The 22,651-nt window shown below is 47.9% G+C and overlaps 1 protein-coding gene across 1 annotated transcript in view; it reads right to left on the reverse strand.

Annotated features, from left to right (window-relative positions):
* Positions 1-22,651, reverse strand: part of LOC131407628 (deleted in malignant brain tumors 1 protein-like) — an 82,498-nt gene that overhangs the window by 5,385 nt on the left and 54,462 nt on the right. Inside the window, 11 exon segments of the mRNA XM_058544386.1 lie at positions 3,509-3,693; positions 4,534-4,742; positions 6,142-6,292; positions 6,546-6,572; positions 7,095-7,115; positions 7,780-8,100; positions 8,538-8,740; positions 9,035-9,188; positions 12,847-12,879; positions 13,762-13,803; positions 14,664-14,693. Coding sequence (XP_058400369.1) covers positions 3,509-3,693; positions 4,534-4,742; positions 6,142-6,292; positions 6,546-6,572; positions 7,095-7,115; positions 7,780-8,100; positions 8,538-8,740; positions 9,035-9,188; positions 12,847-12,879; positions 13,762-13,803; positions 14,664-14,693 — 1,376 coding nt within the window.

The raw sequence follows: 22,651 nt of genomic DNA on the forward strand, positions 1-22,651 counted from the left end.
CCAGTGTGATGGCTGTAGCAGGTCTCTGGCCTCTGGGGTAAGGACTTCCCCGGAGGCTCAAATGGACAAGCGGGTGGGCCACAGCAGCGCTGGAGCACTTCCTGTCACAATCTGCCTTTTCACTCCCCGGACCACGGCACCATTTGCTACTGTGCCTTTCACCAAATTCATAAGAATGTTGGTCTCTCACGCTGTTTGACGTGCCTACCATCTCATGAGTGACCTTTCTGGGGATGAGAGCCTGCTCCTGGTGGTCTGTGAGCATCACAAGGAAAGGATGATGTCTAAGCATCTCTCTTCTCCCAGAGCTTGGTATAGTGTCAACAACAGCGTCAGTAGCGTCAATAAATATCCATGGAATGGATGAAAGGTATAGGGGACAGAGGCCCCGCGAAAGCACTGTGATGAATGAAGGATTGAGCCAGGAGCAGCAATCCCAAATGCCAAGAGGATACAGGCGACCAAGGCCCCTGGAAGCTCCATGATCAAGATCATCTGGCCCCAAGTGAGGTGAACACAAGTGAGGCATCGCCAGGTGGAGACTGGGGGGATCTCTTTCCCTCCCACACGCTATGATGATCAGAAGCAAACCTCTCCTAGCCAGGTGCGAGTTCCCTCAAGCCATGGGTGCTTTTGTTAGAATGAGTACAAAATAACACCATAACATCCACATAGAAGTCCTAAAATGTAAGGCAATCTTATTAACAACAACAACAAAAAACACAGAGACATTTGTCAGTCACATTTAGTCCTGTATGCTGTCGAGAGCTAAACCCCATCCCTGGCCGTTTAGGAGATTAGACAATTTCTCTTCTGGAGCCACACCTGTGCAAGTGAAATACAGTTATCCTTCAGAACGGGGTGTGTTGGAGAGGCTTTCGCTTCATGTCTGCAGTTGCAGAACCCAACTCTGAATTTGTCTCTTCCAGAAAAACATGTGAAAAGAGAAAATTGTAACAAGTAGCTTAAAGTGGTTTTGTGAATCGTGGTCCTCTTCCCTTCTCTCTGATCACTGGCTTCCCTTTTCTCCCTTTCCAGGGCAGAAAGAGGTGCCTTCAGTCCCAGACCTGGGGCAGGGCCTGCCTGGCCGGCAGGGGGCGCCAGAGTCCACCCGTTGGACTCAGGTCTGGGAAGGACCTAGAATGGGCTCTATGCCCTCCATCTACTCATGGTAAGCACACTATATTTTCTGCCTTTATGTTTTCTTAAGAAAATTTTTGGTTTTATATTTGAGTGCCAATTGTTGTCACAATAAACCATATAAATGTTGGCACCTTGTTACTCATTCAAACACAAGCTGAGGTGCCTTCAATTTAACTCTGTACATTAACGAGTTTTCTTAGAATCCACGTCTCTATGGTTTCATGGACAAGCTAAATTCTGAATCCACTCCAAACAATGCATGGGGAGTTCAAGTTTACTTCTTGATCATAAGAAGCAGTTCCGATTTTAGATTAAAATTCCTTATTAGCCGTCTGCTCCGTTTGGAAGGAGCTCATTATGTCATGGGAAGACGTGCAGATAAGTCAACTGTTGTTCCCTTGGAGCCCTGGACTCTTCCACTCTGGCCTCCCTCTCATGTGGAGGGATACCTCATCTATTCAGCCACAGCAGCCAACATCTGTCGGACACCTGCTAAACAGGGCACCAGGAAAGTTCTGGCTACAGGTCATGCCATCCCGCCTTTGAATCCTGGCTCCACAGTTCAGGATCATGTGACCTTGGGCAAGTGGCTTAACTTTGTAAGCCTCCATTTCCTCAGGATTAAATGGGGATAAAAGTCACCCTGAGAATTCTGACAGTCACAGAACTCTTAGTTCAGTGCCTGGCATACACATTAACTGTTAATAATCTGAATATAAAGGCTTAGGCTCCACACCAGGGGACTGGGAGTGTCAAAGACGAATAAACTATTGGCCTTGCCCCTGAGGCACTCCGTTTGATAGGGGCTACAGGTATTTAAATAAACGGAGGAATAAGAATGTGGCATGTGCTGCCCATGACCAGCCAAGTTAGAAGAATCAGGCTGGGCACGTTGCTTTGGCGGCTCCTAATGGAGATGAGGGAACATAGATGGGGTGGCTCAGATGTCAGAGTCTCCAGGCTGCACATGTGGAACTAGGAGGGGTGATCACCTTTGGTAGACCAACTCCCACTGACTAAAGTCATGACAAACCAGAATCCAACACGATCAATTTACAGGGCCAAAGAGGAAAGCCAGGTTGAGTAGAACCTTTGCATGGTGTATGTACCTTCTCTGCACATGTGTGTCCCCCATTATATGTACTTGAGTATTTCATGTTGTGTACTTACTGCAGGCTTAAGCCAAATAAAAGGATTTGCATTGTGTCTGTGCCCTGACAGCAAAATCTGGAAATGACTACTAAGATGTCAGCCAAAAACGCAGAACTTAGAATGGATAATTTAAAATAACTTTACATAAAATGACGCGCAACCATTCTAAGTGTACCCTTCAGTGAGGTTGGACAATAATCACGCCCACGAGACACAGAACATTTCCATTCACGCAAAGGGCTCCCTCTGCCCCTTTGCATTCCATGCCTTCCACCAGGTCGACTGTCTGTCACTATCCATTTATTCTCCATTTCTAAATTTTACAGAAATGGAGTCCGCGAGCAGGTCCCCTGGTGCGTCTGCTTCTTTCACTCCGCGTGACGTTTCTGAGATTCTCAGAGTCTGGCGTCGGCTCTACCACTTCGTGGCTGAGCGGCCTTGGGTTTGACCCCTCGAAGCCCAGCCTCCGTATTTTTAAAGTGGGATGACAATGAGAGAGGACTTGGTGGGGTTTGGGGAGTGTGACATGGACTAATCCCACTGTCTGTTCACTTGTAGGGTGACCAGCATCCCAGTTTGCTCAAGATTGAGGAGTTTCCTGGGACACAAGACCTTTCCATGCTAAAATCTGCCAAGTCCCAGGCAAACCAAGGCAGTTGGTCACCCTACACGGTGACAGCTCAACAAATGGCAGCTGCAGAGGCCAATTTACTGTGAAGCTAGTGAAGCTTAAGCTTCAGCCCCCTCCCCGCAACGCGCACAGGTTCTTCCAAAGCAATCAGCGTATTGCACAGCCATGTGTTTTTGTAGGATTTATAAAAGTAAGATATGTTTGCATTCTTCTGCTTAATGAGGCACCCGCCTCTCTCATCCACCCCAACCCCAAAGTGTGTAAGCTTCAGGCCCTACAAAACCTGGAGCTGCCCCGGGAGCTGCTGTCACTTTTGCTGACATGAGTGGCCGCCTGCCAGGCACCCTCTGTGCTGGACAGTGCTGGAAAAGCTGCCTACTAACCTCCTTGCCTTCCTTCCCTCTCTTTGGAAGTGGCTGCAGCCACGTCATGGCACCAAGAAACAGATGTATATCCCCTCCCTATCATGCTTTGGTTATACCATAATCATGTCTTCTGGTCCCCAGAATTCAAGAAGCACAGCGCACATCACTATAGGAAAGCTTGCTCAGCGGGAGACAGGGTGGGAAGCCCCTGGCTTACCTGCTCGAGGGTGCCGCAGCCTGAGTAGGGAATTGTGAATGTCACCTGGCTCGACGTTATCTGGGGCCGACACTGGTAGCTCCCGTTCCAGCTGAGAATGACAAGGTCCCCGGCAGAATAGCCCAGGGATTGGAGGTAGCTTCTGCTCACGCTGGCTTGCATGTGATTCGACCGACAAAGCAGCTCTGGTGGCCGAGGCAGAGAGTGCAGTCAGTCAGCGCCCCCGAGTCCCAGCAAGTGCCACCAGGAGCTGCTCCCACATAAAGGCACAGAGATCAAGATGGCTGACAGTCCGCACCAGGATATGCATCCCCACTACCCCACAGTGGAAATATGGCTGAAGTCGGCCTCATTCTCATGAGAGCCCTGTGAGTGCACAGGGACTTAGGATCCCTCTGATGGGGGAATGGAGTCGGGAGGTGAGATGTTTTGCCCAGTTACCATTTATCCATAAAGTAAAGTAACACTCCAGTTGAATTGTGGGGATGTGAAATAAGGTCCTTTGGCTCCGGGAGCAGGGCAGTGCTCAAAATCCTGACTGCAGAAGGGAGCTTGGACACCACCTTGCCCAGTCCCTGCCCATTCTGCCAATCAGTACACTTAGTTCAAATCACAGCCGTTAGCCTCTGCTGGGGGTGGCTGAGTGACCAGCTCAGTTCATCTTCAGACAGCAGCCAAATGTGCTAGGCGTCAGGACATGGTCCAGCGTCCCACACTCTGGGAAGGTCACAGGCCTCAAGGTCACCTCTGCTCTTTGCACCATCTCACTATATGCTGAAAGCATCATCCTGCACCTTCTACTTAGTCTCTGATGACCACAGTAAGGCCAAACCCTGCACATCGGCTAGTTCTGGCCCTTGACCTCGTTTCTGGGCAGCCAGAGTCCCAAGACCCACTGCTCTCGGCCCCTTGGTGACCTGACAAGGCTGCTCTAGTTTCTTATTTCACAGCCACAGAACGGTTGAGCAGCAGAAGGCTCTCAGAGGTGCCCCTACTCCCAGGGAGCCCTCATGCGGGGGACTTACTGGTGCTGTCATTGGAAGGACTAGAGTAGAAGTCGGCCTGGAAGCCTCTCCTTGTGACACTGCCATCGCTGATGAAGCGAATAGACATGAAGTTTGACGACGAGGTGAAAGAGCCCCTTGACCCATCACAGACGCGTGCGATAAGAGGGGAACTGTGGTGGGGACCATCGAACACCTCGATGTAGTCGTAGTTACAGCCTCCTTCAAGCCTGCAGAGACAGAACACACAGCTCTGGCTTCACTCTTAACCGGGATTCGATGCAGGGGGCCAGATCTCAGGGAGGGGTCGCACCTCTGTGCCAGAAACTCTGACAAAAGTAAAAGGAAAAGGAATAGATTTTCTTAAATCTAGCAGAGATTCATCTTCCCATGACCTCCGTGCAGGGGTCTTAGTCCTACCTTTTAGGGTGCCACTTATGAAATCTACAGCCCCTCTCCTGACAGCCCTCTGTGTCATAAAAGGAAGGGATCACATGCTGCCTTAGGTGTTTTCTTCAATCAGCAAGACCCCAGTTTCCCAAAGAATAAAATAAATATCCAGGAATTCATAGTGATAGAAAAAAATACTTGAACAAATAAACATTGGGCAAGTCAAACAGCCTCCCTGAAGCTCCGGTTCCTTATTTTCAAAGGTGAAGTAATCCTATCCACACATACTGACGAGAGCTGGTGTGAGGCTCAAATGAAACAGTATATGGAAAAGGGCCTCATAAAATGTCACAAATGGTGGGGTCCTTGTTACTAAGATGTTGGCTAAAGTATCAGGTGTGGTCAACCTTCCTCCAGAGAATTTCATAAGTCATCAATCCTAAATGAACTATAATGATGTGGAGATTAAAATAATATTATATCTGTGCAAAGCCCCGAATGAATTCCTAAGGCAGAGACTCCCAAGGCCACTGCCACCAGAAATCAAGAGAGAAAACTATTTCGTTCAGTGATGGCTGTTAGAAGAGAAATTACGGTAACCACTTTCCAGGACCCTCGAGAACGCTGGTGCCTCTGCATGGTCACCCCCTCCTTGGACCGATCATGTATTAATGTGGCTTTGATGATGTCTCCTCTGCTTAAAACGATGGCCCCCGCTCTCCCTTGGATGAGGAACAGACACTAACCTCTGCAGCAGTGGTTTCCCCACCTCCGCCTGATCCCAGGAACTCCCCCCATAAAAGGAGGGAGTGGAGAGAAAAGCCACAAAAAACCTCGTGTGGCTGTCAATAGGCTTCTTTGCATTATTATTACACCGAATAATAATACCTCCTATTGGATAACATTTTCCAAGTATTTTCATATATTTCTCTCCTGTGACCTTCCCAGTGACCAGTGAGGGGAGGAAAGCAGGTACCTTATTCCCCTCTTTTGACTGAGGCTCAGGACAGTTAAGTGATTTCCTGTGGCCACTCAGCAAATTAGTGACAGAACTGGGACTTTAAACCAGGGCTCTTGTCCTGGCCCCACCTCCACGGGCGGCCTCTGTGTTAGGGCAAAAATTGAACCCACAAGAAAAAATGTCAACTCTGCAAACATCTCTCCTGGGTGTAGGTACCGTTTATTCACTCCTAAAATGTCACGAGGCCCCCACACGATCTGCTTTGCCCCCACACTCACTGGACATCTCTGAAGACAACAGTCACGCGGTAGGTGTTTTGGACTTCGATGTCCCACACACACTTGGCGTTGTTCGGATAGTTCCCAGGATAGAATGGGCTGGAGAGGTGCCCTGAAGGTTGGGACAGGAAGCCTCCGCAGGAATAATTTGCTGTCAGAACAAAATGGAAATGCTGATGCCCCCCAGAGCACACTGCACGGTCACCTGGGGGACATGTGTAAACAATTCCCAAGACAGAAACCCGACAGGAGGAGGCCTAGACCTGGACTGGCCACGGAGGGTCAGTGGGACGCCCTTCCCACCCTTAGGGAAGTCATCTCCTCATCATTCTCGTCATCCTCCCCCAGTGTCACTGCCACCGAGGGGAAGGCAGAGGGGATTTGTCAGGGAGCTCAGAACTTACTGGTTGGACGGGTGATGTACATGGGAACTGTTGACAAAGAGAAAAGACAATGATCAGTTTCTTGGCATCCTTGACACAATTATGACAAAAATACTTGAGTGCTTGCTTGTGCTGGGCCAGAAATGTGCCAACCCTGGGCTCACAGTGAGATGCTGGATACAGGCCATGCCCTCAGGGAGCTCACAGCCTGGAGAAGGGGACGGAAAAGAGCCAATCCCAATGTAGCGGGATTGTGTGTACCCAGCTTCAGTGATGAAGCAGGCCCCATCCAGCCCACAATGACCAGGGTCTAGCGCCCGAAGGGATAAGCAGCCTTGGGTTCCTGTCCTCTCCTAGGGACTGACCAGAGACCAGAATCTCATGCTGGCCAGGCTACTGAAGGACAAAGAGAATCCTAGAGAGAGGCCCAGCTCTCCTCGGGTTGTGATGTCAGCTACAGGGGATGCCACCTGTTAGAGAAGGCACAAGGACAAACACGCCCTGCACAGTCCAGAGGCCAGCAGCAGAGAAGGGCAGTCAGACGGTGAGATGGAAATCACGGGTACTCACCAGAGGTTGTTGTGTAGTTTCCTAAAAAGGAATAGAGGAAAAGCATCAGTCACTAAAGTGTGGCTGGAAGGAAGGGACGAGGCATGGACACACCCATGCGACTCATGGACTACCCCCTCAGTGAGTGCACCATGGTCCACTGAGTTCTTGCTGTGAGTCCTGTGTTACTAGGAGGAGGTCTAAGTGGTTTCTCCAGCTGTTCCCCCAGCCCCATCGTTGCTTGGGGGTCATCAGTGTCACAGTCAGGGATTACACCATCATTTATTCATCATTTCCTACTTGTCCAGCATTGTTCTAAGGTTTTACAACCATTACCCATTTAAATTCTCTGATCACAGTTGGAAGCAAGTACTATCGTGATCATTTCTTCTTAATAAACGAGGAGACAAATACAGAGAGGTTAACTCACTGCTAAAGGTCATAGAGCAAACGAGAGAGTAAGAACACACACAGCACACCAGCTGTGTGTCCAGCATAATAGTCTCAAGGCACAGAAGCCCACCAGAGAGAACGCAGCCCATGCATGGTCTCCTGGAGTGAGTAGGCCAAGGGGACAAGCTGACAAGCTCCTGCCTGTGCCCTCCCCAAACCGAGCCACAGATGCCATTAGCCGCCTGTCCTTAGCTCTCACATTGAGGCAGGTCAGAGGTGCAATGGGCCTTCCATGAATGACATCACGTGATACCTGAGCAAATGACTCCAGCATCTTCACGGTGGGCACAATTATGGGAGAACCAGCCTCGGTTCCGGCACTGCCAGAGAGTAGATTCCGTTCCTGAGCACACCACATCGTCCAGGGTGATGGGGCCAGAGCCATGGCCAAAATAGGCGTTTCCCAGGGCTGATACTGCATATCCACACCCCAGCTGTCTGCAGACCACCTGGGCATCCTGAATGTCCCAGGAATCATCACATATTGTCCCCCAGTGGCTGCCGTGATAAATTTCCACAAGCCCGGCACATGCACCAAAGGAGGAGTTGAAATTGACTAATCTCAAACTGGCATCTGAAAGACACATGCCATAAATATCATGGCCACGTCCCACAATACATCTCCAAGGCTGAATAACCCATGGGCCTGCCCTCATCCCCAAAGTCACCAAACGGCACCGATCAGGGTACGGACAGCTCCATGAGTGAGCTGGAAGGGTCTCCAGACATCACAGAGCTCAGACCCCTCACCCTCCAGAAGGGGAGGTGTTGGCACAGCAAGGTGAGTTACTAGGTCCCCCAGGGAGTTGGTGGCAAACCCAAGGCCAGGTGGGTTCCCTATTCTCCACAGCTCGCTGCCTTGGCTTACCACAGTCACAGCCAGAGATAAGGAGAGTGGGCAACGGGTCACTGAAACCCTTCTTGGATTTCCCGTGGGAACCATGATACACGCAGAAGAGGGGGCTGCATAAGTACATCGAGCCTCGAAGGTCAGGTCTAGTTTCCACTCACCTCCTGGAAAGGAGTTATACCAAGCAGAAAAGCCGGTGTTTTGGACACTGGCATCACTTCGGAATTGAACAATTATTCTGTTGTAAGAAGATGTGAATATTTGCCTGGTGCCATTACAGATTTTCCCCAGCAAATTATTGCTGTTCAGTGACCCATCAAAGATTTCAACATAATCATAATTGCAGCTACTGTGTAACTCCAACCTGTACGGGACAATGGATTCATGTCAACACTGAAGCTTCTATTGTTCCTATATTTTATAGAAAGTTTGGATTCACGTGTGATGCTATTGACTCTAAGATTTTCTTCTTGCTCTTCCTCCGTTAAATCAAAGCACTTCCCAACACTGCCTGATGCTCATGGTAGGGAGCAGAGCAAGCTGAAATCTAGTCCAGGGTACGTGAGAGCGAAAAACACCCCAGCCCAGGACACAAAGCAAACCACAGGGTGTGCAGTGGAGGACCCATCTTTCACCAGATGACCTGAGTGTTACTTACTGCAGGTGGTTGAAGCCCAGGTTTATGCGGTAGCCAGAATTCACTTCTATCTCCCAGACACACTTAGCATTGTTCGAGTAATATCCAGGGTAGGATGGGCTGGAAATTGTCCCACTGGCACTGAATAAGAAGCCACCACAATTTGAAGACGGTCCTATAGAGGAGAGAGAGAGGGACGTCCTCATTGTGGCGGGTCTTCAGATGCGTTGTGATGAGAAATTGTCTTCTGGGTACGAGTCCTCAGGTTTCATCCTCTGCACTTATAACACGACTCAAGTTTTCCTTGAGTAAGTCCCCTCTCTCAGGCCTGGCCCCAGGCCACCCCCCATCACGGGCCTTCATCTGAGTCTCTACTTCCCCCATACGGCCTAGAACAGTGATTCTCTGGCAAGAGGTGACCCAAGCTTCAGAAGGAGCGTGTATCGCCTTGCAGCAAAAATGCCAGGAAAGCAACAGAGTGACTGCTGTCGTTGTTCAGTCGATTACAGGGAGGGAGTTGGGGATAAATCCTGGCTGAGTGAAGTGCTGGCCCATGGAGAGCACTGTGTACTGTAACCATTCCCTCGTGTCTCCTGGGACACGAGGTTCTGCCACCTGGCAAGCAGCGACGTAGAGCGGGCTCAGGAGCAGGGCTTCTGCCACAGAAGGCCTGGGCTTGCATCTCGGCTCTGCTCTCATCAGCCCCAAGTCTTGAGCAAGTTACTTAAACTCTTTGCCTCAGTTTCCTCATCTGAAAAAGGGGGTGATAATAGCATCTGTCTCATCAGATTCTTATGCGTATCAAATGAGATAATACCTGTAAACCCTTAGAACAGCGCCCGGCGCATAATAATTAGCGCGCGACAATATTAGCTCTCATGATTTACCAGAGAGTGATAAATAGTATTAAGCGTTGAAACTTTTTGTTGGTTGGTTTATTTTAATAGATCATTTAAAAATGTTTTTGTACTCAGTGGTGATGTAAAGTAAAACTGATGTTCTTCCTTATTCATAACTCTTTTGGTTTATTTTTTCTGGAGTGTACAATTCAATGGTTTGTGGTATATTCAGAGCTCTGCAACCATCGCCGCAGTCAATTTTAGAACATTTTCATCACTCCAAAGAGAAACCCTGCCCCCATTAGCAGTCACTCTCCATTTTCCCTCAACACCCTCAGCCCCAGGCAACCACTAACCTACTTTCTGTCTCTACAGATTTGCCCATTCTGGACATTTCCTATAAATAGAATCATACAACATGTGACCTTTTGTGACTGGCTTCTTTCAGTTAACATAATGTTTTCCAAGTTCATCCATATTGTAGCATCTATCAGGACTTCATTTCTCTTCATTGCCAAGTAATATTCCATTGTATGGATATACCATATTTGCTTATCCGTTCACCATGGTGAACATTTGGGTTGTTTCCACGTTAGGGCTGTTAGAAATAATGCTGCTCTCTACGAACATTTGTATATAAGTGTCTGTGTAGACACATGCTGTCCTTTCTGCGTATACTCCTAGGAGTATAATTGCTGGGTATTTGGTAAACTCTACGTTTAACTTTTTGATGAAGTGTCAAACTGTCTTTCAAAGCAGCTGCACCACTGTACATTCCCACCAGCAGTGTCTGAGCGTTCCGAGCTCCCCACTGCCTCACCAACACTCGTTGTCATCTGACTTTCTGATTCCAGCCAACCTACTGGGTGGGAAGTGCTATATCTTTGTGGCTTTCATTTGCGTTTCCCTGATGACTAACGACGTTAGGTATATTTTCATGGGCTTGTTGACCAGTTGTGCGTCTTCTGTGGAGAAATACCTGTTCAGATCCTTTGCTCATTTTTTAATTGAGTTATTTGACTTTTTATTATTGGTAAAAGTTCTTTATATATTCTAGATGCAAGTCTCTTATCAGATGTATGATTTGCAAATATTTTCCATCATTCTTTGGGAAAACAGTGTTTCTTAAAGGTAATTGGGACTTTAGAATATGCCTACCCAGAAGTTCTATTTCTATGCTGGGAAATAATCCAGGATAAGGCCAAAGTTTTAGACACAAGGATATGCATACAGATTTCTAAAAATATAATAAAGACTATTATAAAATAAAATAAAAATCTTACTGTATGCAATTACCTAAGTATATAAGATATAATGCAAAAGAATCAATTCTTTTGTCCTACAATTAGTAATTGTTTAATAAATAATGGTATATCCATACAATGGAAAAATGTGCAGCCAGTAAACTTTATAGTGTAGAAATAATTTCAATGCCATAAAAATGCTAACTTTAAGGCCATGGAAAAACTACTTCTTATATACTCAAGTGAAAAGGGATGTTATAAAATAGGGTATAAGGCATGCTGTGATTTGTGCGTATGTGTCTATATGTGTATGTGGAATATACATCAAAATGGCGACAACAGTTATATACTCATCCATTCATTCATTTGCTCATTTATTCTTTCTACAAACATTTATGGAATGCCAGCCATGACACTGGAAAATAAGGATGCAATCAGGAAAAAGGCAGACATGGTTCCGGCCCTCAGGAACTGCACAGTTTGTCAGAAAAGACAAGCACGAGCTTTTGCAAACATACTTCTGAATTTGTAATTCCCCAGCTTAAAACTTTTCCACAGTTCCCTCTGCTCTTAGGATAAAGTCAGGAGTTTTAACCTGCGCACTAAGCTCTGAATGATCTGGCCCTCGCCCAGCTCTCTGACAGTCCCTCCTGCCACCACCTCTCACTCATTTGAAAAGCCAGGCTCCTTCCCACTCAGGCCTTCAACGCATTCCTTCCGGCTGGAAGGCATTTCGGCAAGTGACCCTGCTTCTCTTGTAACCCTCAGCACAAGCGTCACTTCCTAAAGAATGTCCCCAAATCTCTCGATCCAGTAAAGTCTCTACTAATATGGCCTCTTGGCACACTGAACTTTCCCTCTGAAGCACCTGTCACAACTGCAATTATATCAGTAAGTTGATATTAAGTATTTAATTCTATGAGCTACCCAAGGGAGGTCAGTTTCTCTTTTTCATCATTCTGTAATTTCACAACCATTCTTAAGGGCAATTTGACCATATGCCCAGTAAAGATCTTAAAATATTTAACATAAGAAGAGTTAGTATTGATTAAGTACTTTCTATGTACCAGGCACTATTTAACTTAGGTCCAGTAAATCTATCTCTGTCTTAAAGGGAAAATCGAGAAGGTACGCAAAGAGTTATTTATAAAAATTTTCTTCATCACAGGGTCATTTATAATAATAAAGAAATAGAAACAACTTAAATGCCCAACAATTGGGGATTAAATAATTTATGGTCATAGCTGCACAATGGAAACGATGCAGGCATTCAAAATGATGGGAAGAGAAGATTCAATGACATGAAAAAGTAGCCATATCATTTCCTAAGAGCAATGGAAAGCTCTTGAACCATGTCCATATCATGAGGTAAAAATTACTTGTAAAATCATGGTTCTTTGTGAAATTATCCATTTATAGTCTCCCTTCTTCCTCCCAAAGCTTTGGAGATAGGAGAAGAAATACAGCCTTTAATTCTATCCTTTAAGAATCACTTATCTCATTTGCTTAAAAGAAGGAGAGGTAGATCTCCTTAGTTCAAACAAGAGTCATCTACCTAGTGGGGGAGACATGAAAGTTGCCTGTGTGCAAGCCGGTGGCCGTGAGTGCAGGGTACGGTGGGGCAGCCTGGGTAGGCAGTGCATGCAGGCTGAGATGGGCTGTGCATTCTAGGCATCTGCTTCATGGACAGCCAAGCCTGGGCATAAGAAATCCATGCCCTATGGTCCAGGTGGGAAAAAGTGATACTTACCCTCAGTGGTTGTAGGGAATGGGTGCCGCCAATCTAGAAAGAAAATGAAGCAATTTTAGGATTTCAGTAGATAATTTTTTAATTCATGGTCATTAGTCTGATAGAGAAAGTTAAATCCTTTTCATACAGCAGGACTTCTCAGTGCCTTGACCATTCCAATTTGCACCGTAGATGGCCAAGAAGGGCCAGTGTATGTAGCACTTCCCAATATACTGTCACTGAAAACTTTCAACGGCATAGAGAACATTAAGGGGACTGTTCTCTCAACACTAAGGAATTCTTTAACAGACAGACATTTGTAGAGGTGTCATTGGCCATGTTTCTAAAATGGTCACAATTATCCATGGGATGACTTGGACAGTCATTTTCATCTGAAATAGGCAGAGGACCGAAACCTCTTCCCTCGCAGCCTCTCTGGAGCAGCGCTGGCAACAGGCAGAGGCAGGAGGCCAGACAGGCTCTCCAGGCTGAGCTCAGTGAGAACGGTGGTCCTGGGAACTCGGCTGGTCACCGTAACCAATTCCAGACCCTCCAGGAGAAATCACTCCTGAGGAGGAGCCTGCTCCTCTCCTACTTCTGGAAATCTGAGAGGGTGGCTTCCAGAGAGGACCCTTGCCTAGGGTGGCAGGACTCGCCAGGACTCCAAAGCAGACACTAGACCCTGGAGGAGGCCCATAGCTCAGCGTCTGGGCCAGCATCCCGCTGGAGACAGGCGGCCAGCCGCCCAGGATCAGACCTAGGACTTGTTCTCCAGGGACTCCTCCCTCTGCCCCACCCCACCCCTCCCCGCCCCGCCCACAGGGACAAGGAGCAAGGAAGGGCCCACCTCGAGCCTCCTCCTATCACTTTCGGACCCAAGATGGATCCAGAAGCAGAGAGTGGGCCCCAGGGAGCGTGGGCCCCAGGAATCTTTACCTGTCGCGGGCGCCACACCTGGGCTCGTGTTGGGCCAGGCGGCTGGAAGTGCAACAAAGGGAAGGCAGAGTTAGACGTCAGGGAGAGAAGGGTTCGAAGAAGGCTTGTGGCGGCACCACGACAGCGCTTCCACACGTGGATCCCGCCCCTTGCTCCCCGTGTGTGCTGCACCAGCCTCCTGCTCAGCTGCCTCCCTGGGGACGAAGGCCCTGCCGGAGATCAGCCTGCTCCCGCCGCCTCTCTGAGCCCGGCCCGCCCTCTCGTCCCTTGGAAAATCTTTGCCACCTCCCTCCTCTGAGCCACGGACTCACTGGCCCGTCCCAGGGGATGCCCAGACGCCGCGGCTCGCACAGAAAAGGCAGGCGCCGCCGGGCAGAGTGGACCAGGAGCCGATCGGGTCTCCCGGTCCCCGGAGCCCCACAATCACTCATTCCCCTCCCGTCCCCTGGGCACCGTCTCTGCCAGTCGTGGATGCGGAGGTGACCCTGCTGAACCTGAGGGTGCTGCAAGGAGTGAGGGATGGAGGGAATCCGGCCTGCTCCCAGAGCCCGTCAACAGAAGGTCGGTGGCGATCCACCTCCATCCTCCCACAAAAGTCTCCCCGGCCTGGGCCGGGCCAGGGCAAAGGTCAGGGAACGCGCGGCCCGTTGGCTGAGTTTCTGGGGACGCTGTCAATGCGCCCCGTGAAAGCTCACACTGACGTCAGGACGGGAAGACGCAAGCCTCGGGACTCCCAGGACTAGTTAGGAAGCGCGTGGCGTGCCGCGTGTCTCGGTGACAGAGGGCGAGAATGAGGCGACCCGTAGGTTCCGCACAGAGCAGCGGTTGGCCCGGAGTGAGGAGACAAGGGAGGGGGGGACAGGGAGCAGAGGGACTTCCCGAGGAAGTCGCTGGGTACTTACACGGCACGAGTGTGGACCGGGACCGCACGTCTGCGAGAAAGAGAAGGAAAGTCGGACGCAAAGCGCGCAGGGGCCCCAGCTGGTCTCCGAGGTGGAAGAGGCGCAGGGGCTCACGCCGAGCTGAGGCTGCTGGCGCGCCCGCTGCGCGCACACCGCCCCCCAGCGCCGCGAACCTGCGGGTCCTCCGGGAGCTCCGCCCTCTATCCCACCGCCAGTGCCTGCCTGCCTGGCTGGGCCTGGGGGCTTCCTCCTCTCCGGAATAGGACGGCCCCTTGGCACGCCCGGGACAGGCCGCCACGGCCACCGCCTCAACTCCCCTGCGTGGCAACAGCAAGGAGGGGTCCCAGCAGTTCCGGAGGAAGAGCCCATTCCGGCGGCCCCGGGGCAGGGAGTCTTAGACTAATCGGGCCGCCCCCGAGACCCTGCTGGGGATGGAGCTCCAGCCCCAGCGGCCTCGCTGGCTCATCAGCATTCCGGGCTTCAGCGACCCGCCACTGCCCACAGCCCGGCGGCCCCCTTCCCCACTGCTCTTCTCGCCCTCCCCGGTTCACGCCGGAGCCTGGAATCCTGTTCTCTGAGTCGGCTTCTGGGAAGACCCAAAGGAATGCACCCGTCAAGGGGTGAGGGTGGTATATTTTCCAATGGCACCCTCCAAAGCAGTGGGCGGAGAAGGAAGGAAGCCCCAGACAAAAGCGGGTGTGGACTGAGCGCTCGACCCTGCTGAGAAGGAAGAGGTTCCTTGTGTCTGCCTGCAGAACAACAGGAAACTGGCAGTGACTTTTCTTCTCAGAGCCCAGGCTGCCAGAACCTCAGGCTGTATTGACTGTACCACCTAGCTCTCTCAGTAGAGGCCCCAGTGGGGTGCACAGGTCCTCTGATGCCCACAGGCAGAAGGACCACAGTTCCTCCATGTTGAGAAGGAGCCAAGGTGGCCTAATATGGGCTCAGGAAAGGGCACAGGCAAGGATGCTGCCCCAGAACTTTTGCACTTGACTCTCCAGGCCCTGCAGCCAGAGACCCAGCACCCCAGCCTGGCCAGGCATCAGCATGCATCAGTGAGAACCAGAGGGGTGGGCACTGAGCATGGGCAACAGGATCTCCCTGGAGACAGGACACCCACCTCCACCTTGGAGCTCTTTGAAGATGCCTCTGCAGGTTGATTCCTTCCCAATCTCAGGGACATTGTCCGTGGAAAGGATACACATTCAGTCATGAGGCCTTGTTCAGAGAGCCTCCCCTTGGGAGCTGAGTACCCCCACCTCTTATAACTTCTGCACCTCTTCTGGATCAGAGATGAACCTATGGGTGCAGTAGGGTAATGAGCCCAGAGGGATTCCACATAACAAACATTACCTTCCACTGCAGTTGTCAGGGGTGCCTCCGTGGAAATCAAAGAACCTGCAAAGTGGAGAAAAGGAGAGGTCATTCCAGGAAGGCCCTCGTTCAAGGAGGGTTGGCCCTCTGCTTCCTCAACTCTGAAACAAGAGGTTGGATGCTGAGATCCAGAAGCCCCGCCCTCTCCTAAAAATCTATATTTCTTTCTTGTGAAACAGCACTCATCTCTCAGTCACTTTACTGGCCCTCATTCAATGCTGAGATGCCACCAGGGACACTCTTTGCTCCTGTCATCATCCTCCCACCTCCTCTATTCCTCTATTCCACAGTCTCCATCCAAAAAATCGCCCAGTTGATTAACAGCCCCACCTGATTCACAAGATTGTACTTCAAATACCAACTGCCTATTTCTATGGCTCAAACACACCCCTAAATGACAAATGTCTATCATCCCTGAGATATTCCTGAAAGGTGACACCATCCAGGAACACTGACAGTTTTCCAAGATGCATCCCTAAATGCTGTAATAAACTCTCCATCCCTGTGTTCTGAAGGGCAAACACTTGCTCTGTGGCCAAGCCAGCACTCAGCCTCAATTAGCCAACAGCAGCAGCAGCAGAACTGGCTGACCCTGCCAGTGAGCAAAGCCCAGGAAGACAAGTAAAGCAAAAAGGTCTTACCGTCGGAGGTAGCCTGGGGGTTCCACTGACCTAGAAAGAAACCACATTCACCTTAGAAAGGAGGTTCTGCTGTTTGTACATGATCTGCTACAGTCAGATACTGGCTTGAGCTTCACCTAACAGTCATGCCAGGGGGCGCTGTGGTTCAATCTTGGGTTTGTGTGTCGCTAGCATTCTTGCAGTGTTTGGGGTTTTGCAAGAGCAGATGAACACAAGTGGGTAGGATACGGGGGGCTCAATAATTTTAGGTGTAATAAAGTACATGTCTATTTACCAGGCTCCCTAACGCTACAGTCTCTAGTCACAGGATGTAATCTATGCTCAGAAAGGCAGGCTGGACCAGAGAAGGCAGTTTAAACTGGTTGTCAAGGATTGCGGGTGGCTGCTGAATCCACCCCCCAGTCTGAAATTGAGTAGAGTCAGCACTGGGAATTGCCACTCCAGGCCCCCTAATTAAGTAAATATTTTGGTGTCAGCTATCCTGTTCCTTCTGATACATACCCTGAGAAATTTTCACTCTATCTTGAAGAAAACCAAAATCTAGAGAACCCTGGATCTTCACCACCAGTGAGGCCAAGCTAAAGCTCTCCAGGCCCCCTTCAGGTTAACCCTCAGTGTACTGTCAGCGTCCATCGGACTCAGTTTCGTTTTTTGAGTCTCTTTTTTTGAGCAAGTCTAACTGTATTTGTGAAGATTGATATTTTATGATTTTTATATACTTTTAAAGGTCTTCCAAAGTGGAAAAAGAATATTTATTCATTAAAAATATAGGATAAAACTCATTCTATACTACAGTTACTATACGGATTCATTGGGTCCTTGTACAAATCCAAGATACATTTTGGGTTATAGTGATCTCATTTTTCCTATATCTTGAAACATTTTTCTACTTCATCATTCAACGAATTAGTTCCTCAGTTATTAGTTCATCAATTCTATTATGAAAAAGACATATAATAGGAATATGGAAGAATAGTGGCCTAGAAGGAACATAAAACAGTGAAATAAATCGTCACTCTTTAGTGCCCAAAATATTGCATTATCTTTCAAGAAGATATTTGTGTGTGTGTGTGTGAGGAAGATCAGCCCTGAGCTAACATCCGATGCCAATCTTCTTTTTTTCTGCTGAGGAATGTTGTCCCTGAGCTAACATCCATGCCCATCTTCCTCCACTTTACATGGGAGGCCGCCACAGCATGGCTTGATAAGCGGTGCATCGGTGCACCCTGGATCCAAACCTGCGAACCCAGGGCCGCGGAAGTGGAGTGTGCATACTTAACCACTTGCGCCACCGGGCCGGCCCCCAAGAAAAAATTTTTTTAAAAGACTGGAGACACTGTCTTTATAGCACACTTTTAGCTTTTATTAAATGTGGTTACAAATTCAGAATTTTTCATTTTCTATTGGCGATGGCAAAGAGAAGAAAATTAACAAAGGAAGATGTTTCACAATAATTAGATGAAACAGAAGAGGAATACAAAGAGACAAAGAACACTACCCTAGATGCTACAAATGATGGTGAAATTGATTGTACAATTGAAATCTCAGACTATGAGTCTTCAGAGGATGATATGCTAAATGAAATTCTGCAAATTCAAGAGACGAGGAGTCAGTAATATAATTCTAAGTGCAAAAAGAAAATATGATCCTGTCACTGACTTCAGTGGGAAGGATTTCATCCATGATATTTTGCAGCAAGAACTCGAACCATCTCATTTTGCTAAAAGGACTAGAGATACCGCCCTTTCATCTTTTATGAGGCTAATGGGCCCAAATCTACTTAATACAAAGAGATCTGCTATGTTTAAATTGTTATTAAAATTTCTAACAAGGTTGATTTCACCATCCCTTGTTTCTTACTTCATGATATAGGGAGGGTTAAGGCATCGGATAAACTTCCCAGATACTTTTTAAAGTCAAGTCCTCCCAGGAGCAGCCATCAGGGCTCAGAGACTTGAATTTCTCTGACAGAACCAACAGGCCAGTGAGGGTCCTTGATGTCAGAGAACTGCACCACTGGAACAGTCTCTCCACCTGGAATGTGGGGCCCACAAGGGACTCTTCCAGCTGCCCTGCCTGATGTTGTTGATGGCCCATTAAGAGGGCCAGTGAGGCCAAGTGGCTACACACCCCTGAAAATGAAGAAGCAATTCACAATAGGAACAGGCAGCCAGAGAATTCTTTCAACAGACACCACAGTACCAGGAAGGGTCTGCCCCAGCACATCCCCACCTCATTTCCGACATACCATCCCTACTCCCACATTCAAGGGCAAGCTGACAGACATGCCTGAGAGAATCCTCCATTCAGAACTCTGCTATTTGAACACGGTTCAGAGGACACCATGCGATTCCCACTGCCAGGCTCCAGGCATCTTGCTTAGTCACTAGGCAGTCAATGTCAGAATCTGCATCCAGCTCAGAAGCTCTGAGCTCCAGAGTCTTGACAGCACTTATCCACAGCACCAAACAGAACACTGAAGGTGTCTCTGCTTGGGCTGTGTCCATGCATTTTGAATGAATCCTCTTGCACAGACTTATTGAGACCAACTTGCACTCTTCCAACAATTAACCACATAGTTACAGATGATAGCGGCTGCAATTTTGGGAACGGTGGTAAATCGCCTGGAGAAAGAAGCTTCTACTTGTTTGTTTTCCAGGAAATGGAAACAGACTGTTCTCTAGCACTGGGGATCAGTGTTCAAGATAGCTAAGCTGTCAGATTGGACCAACTAGGAGCCACAAAGAGTTCTCTCAAGATATTCCCCAAAGGCCTACTCACTTCCCAAGGGAGCTGGTACCTGTTCATCTGGACTCAGCCATTGCCCCAAATCTCCCAAAGTACCTATTGTGTACATCTGGACATTGTGTACACTATTGCTCACCTGGAGGAAAAACTGAAGGACTTGAGCATAAAAAAAAGCAAAGTATCATCAAACAAGCCCACTTCTACCACATGGAACACTCCAGTTATTCTGGAAGAGAAGCCTAAGAAGATTGTATGGCGACTCCAATGGCACTCTGGAAAGTGCTCTGGAACTTAAGCAAATGTTTACTGAAGAGTTATTACATCTTCATAGTTTGTTGAAGACAATACCATGTGTTACTATTTATACGCACTATCTCTTTTAATCCATCCTCTAACCCTGTCATCGCGATTTACAGATGAGGACACTGAGGCACAGACGTTATAAAAGTTGCCCAAGGACACACAGACTCCAGCTCTACTGTGCATGCTTTTAGCTATCATCCCGAGCTGCCTTTTGTCACAGCCACTGCCTGCTACCAGCCCACTGCTTGTGGTTCTTGCAAGGAAGGTGGTCCAGGCCAACCTACCTTCCATACACCCGCCACAATTGGGTTTCCAACTGGCAGTCACCCAGCAGCCTTGACTAAGACTCCATAGTTTTTTCCCACTGATTTTACAGCACCATTCCAGGATAAGAACCTTTTTGATCATTGTGGTTTTCAATTTTAAGAAGGTTTTCATTTTTCATCTGTCACGAGCAACCAGGTTATTTCATTCTCTCAGGTACGATCTCTTCTCTGTCATACAGTCTCTCCCATGTAGTGGGTTTAAGGATTTTGTGGATGGGAGCCTTACCTTAGCCGTCTCCATGCAGTTTCAGTGTCCCCAAGCCAATGGCCAGCCTAAGGGGATGGTACAGAGGGACAGGATGCCTCAAGTGGAGATGGTCCCAGATTGCTCATTGCTTCATGGGTCAGTTCACGATGTGACCAAGGATGAGCGCCCCAGAGATTTACTCATGGATATATCTCTGGATTTGCCTCCACCATCTCCATCCAGATTTAGACAAGGACTTAGAAGGCAAATAAGAACTGGAACTGACTGCAGCTGTCTACACACAAGCTCCTCACCCATTTGCCGCAAAAGACAAAAGGGGTTCGACCACCAATGGCAGGCAATACTTCCAAAACTTCGTTGATCAGAAGTCTTTTTTTTCTAGAGCTTCAGAAAATGTGTCAAGGGCACAGGTTGGGAAATGGGACCTTGAGATAGCCTCCCATTGGGGCACTACTCTGGCTAGCTACAATATTAGGATGGCTAAGCCTGCAGGAGCGGGGGTATCTTACTGCTGGGGGAGGGTGGCTGCAGTCAACCTAAGTCTATATCTGTTCCCTCAAGTTCCTGACAGCAGCGACAGTGAATAACAGAGAAACACTCTTCCCTCCTGCTCTGTCTGGCTGACTCCTACACGGGCTCTGGACCTCAGTTCACCTGGGACTTTCTAGAGACCGCTCTCTCTCTGATGGCTTGAGCACGTCTCTCTTGCTGTGTGCCTCTTGCTCCAGCATTTATCACGGCTGTAATATTAACTGAATGGTCAGTTGATTAATGTCTATCTTGCCATTAGACCCTACGTCCCTGAAGGCAGGGAACATGTTCCCCTGAAACAACACAGAGAGATTCCATGCTGTGGTCTTTCCTGCTTAGAAGGGTCCTGGTAGGACTGGTTCTTGCCGCAAGAGGTGGCAAGGATATTAAGGCCATTATGAAAGGTATGTAAAAGTTTGATGCTAGCAATGCACCTTGGAAAAGTCTTTATATCAACAAGTCACACTTCTGATGTAGCCAAGAACCATCTGGGAAAATGTTAAAAACCTAAATTCACTTGACATTAAGTAAAATATAGACATTAAGAAAAAATAAGTAAAAATAGATAGTGCTTAAAATATATATACATATCTTCTGTCACTTCTCTTGGACATTCTTAGCAAAGTCATGCTTTCATAATTCTATTGCAAACACAAAAACTTAATTCAGTACTGGGCCATGCAGCATTGTTGCTCAATGTGTGGTCTGCAGGTCATCCTTATTTTTGGTTCTGTAAAAATGCAGATTCCTGAGCGCCACTCCAGGCCCTCCAAATCAGAGACTCTAGATGAGGGTAAGGCAAATTCTAAGGACCTCGCATTCAAACAAATAACCCAGTTGATTTGGATGTGCAGTGAAATTTGAGTCAATGGCAAAATAAAACAGAGGAAGAACATAACTGTATGACCACACGGTCCATTTATGCTAGACCTTAAAGATGTTTCTATTGCCTTTGTGTTTCTAGAAGGGACACAAATCACACTGTTGTGCAGACCTCATACCATTAATTAAAGTTCAGTGAGGCAGTACTTATTCTTAAGATTGAATGTGTAGAATGGAAAATAAATTATACACAAAATACAGCATATTCTTTTCAGTGTACTTACCAGGTGTGCTGAGAAGACCTGATGGGGAAACTATAAAGGAATAAAAGAAAAATCAGACACGCGTGTGGTTCATCCACAGGGATCCTGACCGAGAAATCCACCTTTGGACCCTTGCTTTTCTGACACTTGACTCTGAAATAGAGACATAGCAACTTCACGGGTATCAATGTCAACAGATCTATAACCTGTTTTTGAAATTTAATTCAAACCGATAAAGATTTCTGGAGTCTCTCGTGTGTGCACCACAACATGCCAAACGAGTCCCAGGAAATGTGGTGATTATAAAAAAGGGCTCTTGATACCTTAAAAACAAGTTCAATGAAACAACACTCTTTAAGATTTTGTGCATTTGTTTCCGCACATTTCCTGTTGCAGATATTTGCTTATTTCAGTAAAATAGAAATTAACCTTTCATCACTGTAGAAAAACAAATTATGCTTGTGCAAAAATGCAGACCCATTGCTTTTCTTATTTATGTGAGAAAAGTTAGCCTACGCAGCTTGTCTTAAAAGGCATGAGGAGTTGAGGTTGAGGGCTTTGATTTAATTTAGCAGTTCTCAACTAACTGAATGGAACGGCTAAAAGCACAGATTAGTAACTCTTTGGTCATTTAGCCCAAAAAGTTAAGTGATTTTGTGTTGACAGAGACAGTGGGAGATAAAAATCTCTCTCCTTTCCCATAAGATGACAGAGATGATATTTACTGAGACTTACTAGCCTTCATAGGGTTATTGGGAGAATTAAATGAGCA

This window comes from Diceros bicornis, chromosome 6 (assembly GCF_020826845.1).
Source record: "Diceros bicornis minor isolate mBicDic1 chromosome 6, mDicBic1.mat.cur, whole genome shotgun sequence".
NCBI lineage: Eukaryota > Metazoa > Chordata > Mammalia > Perissodactyla > Rhinocerotidae > Diceros > Diceros bicornis.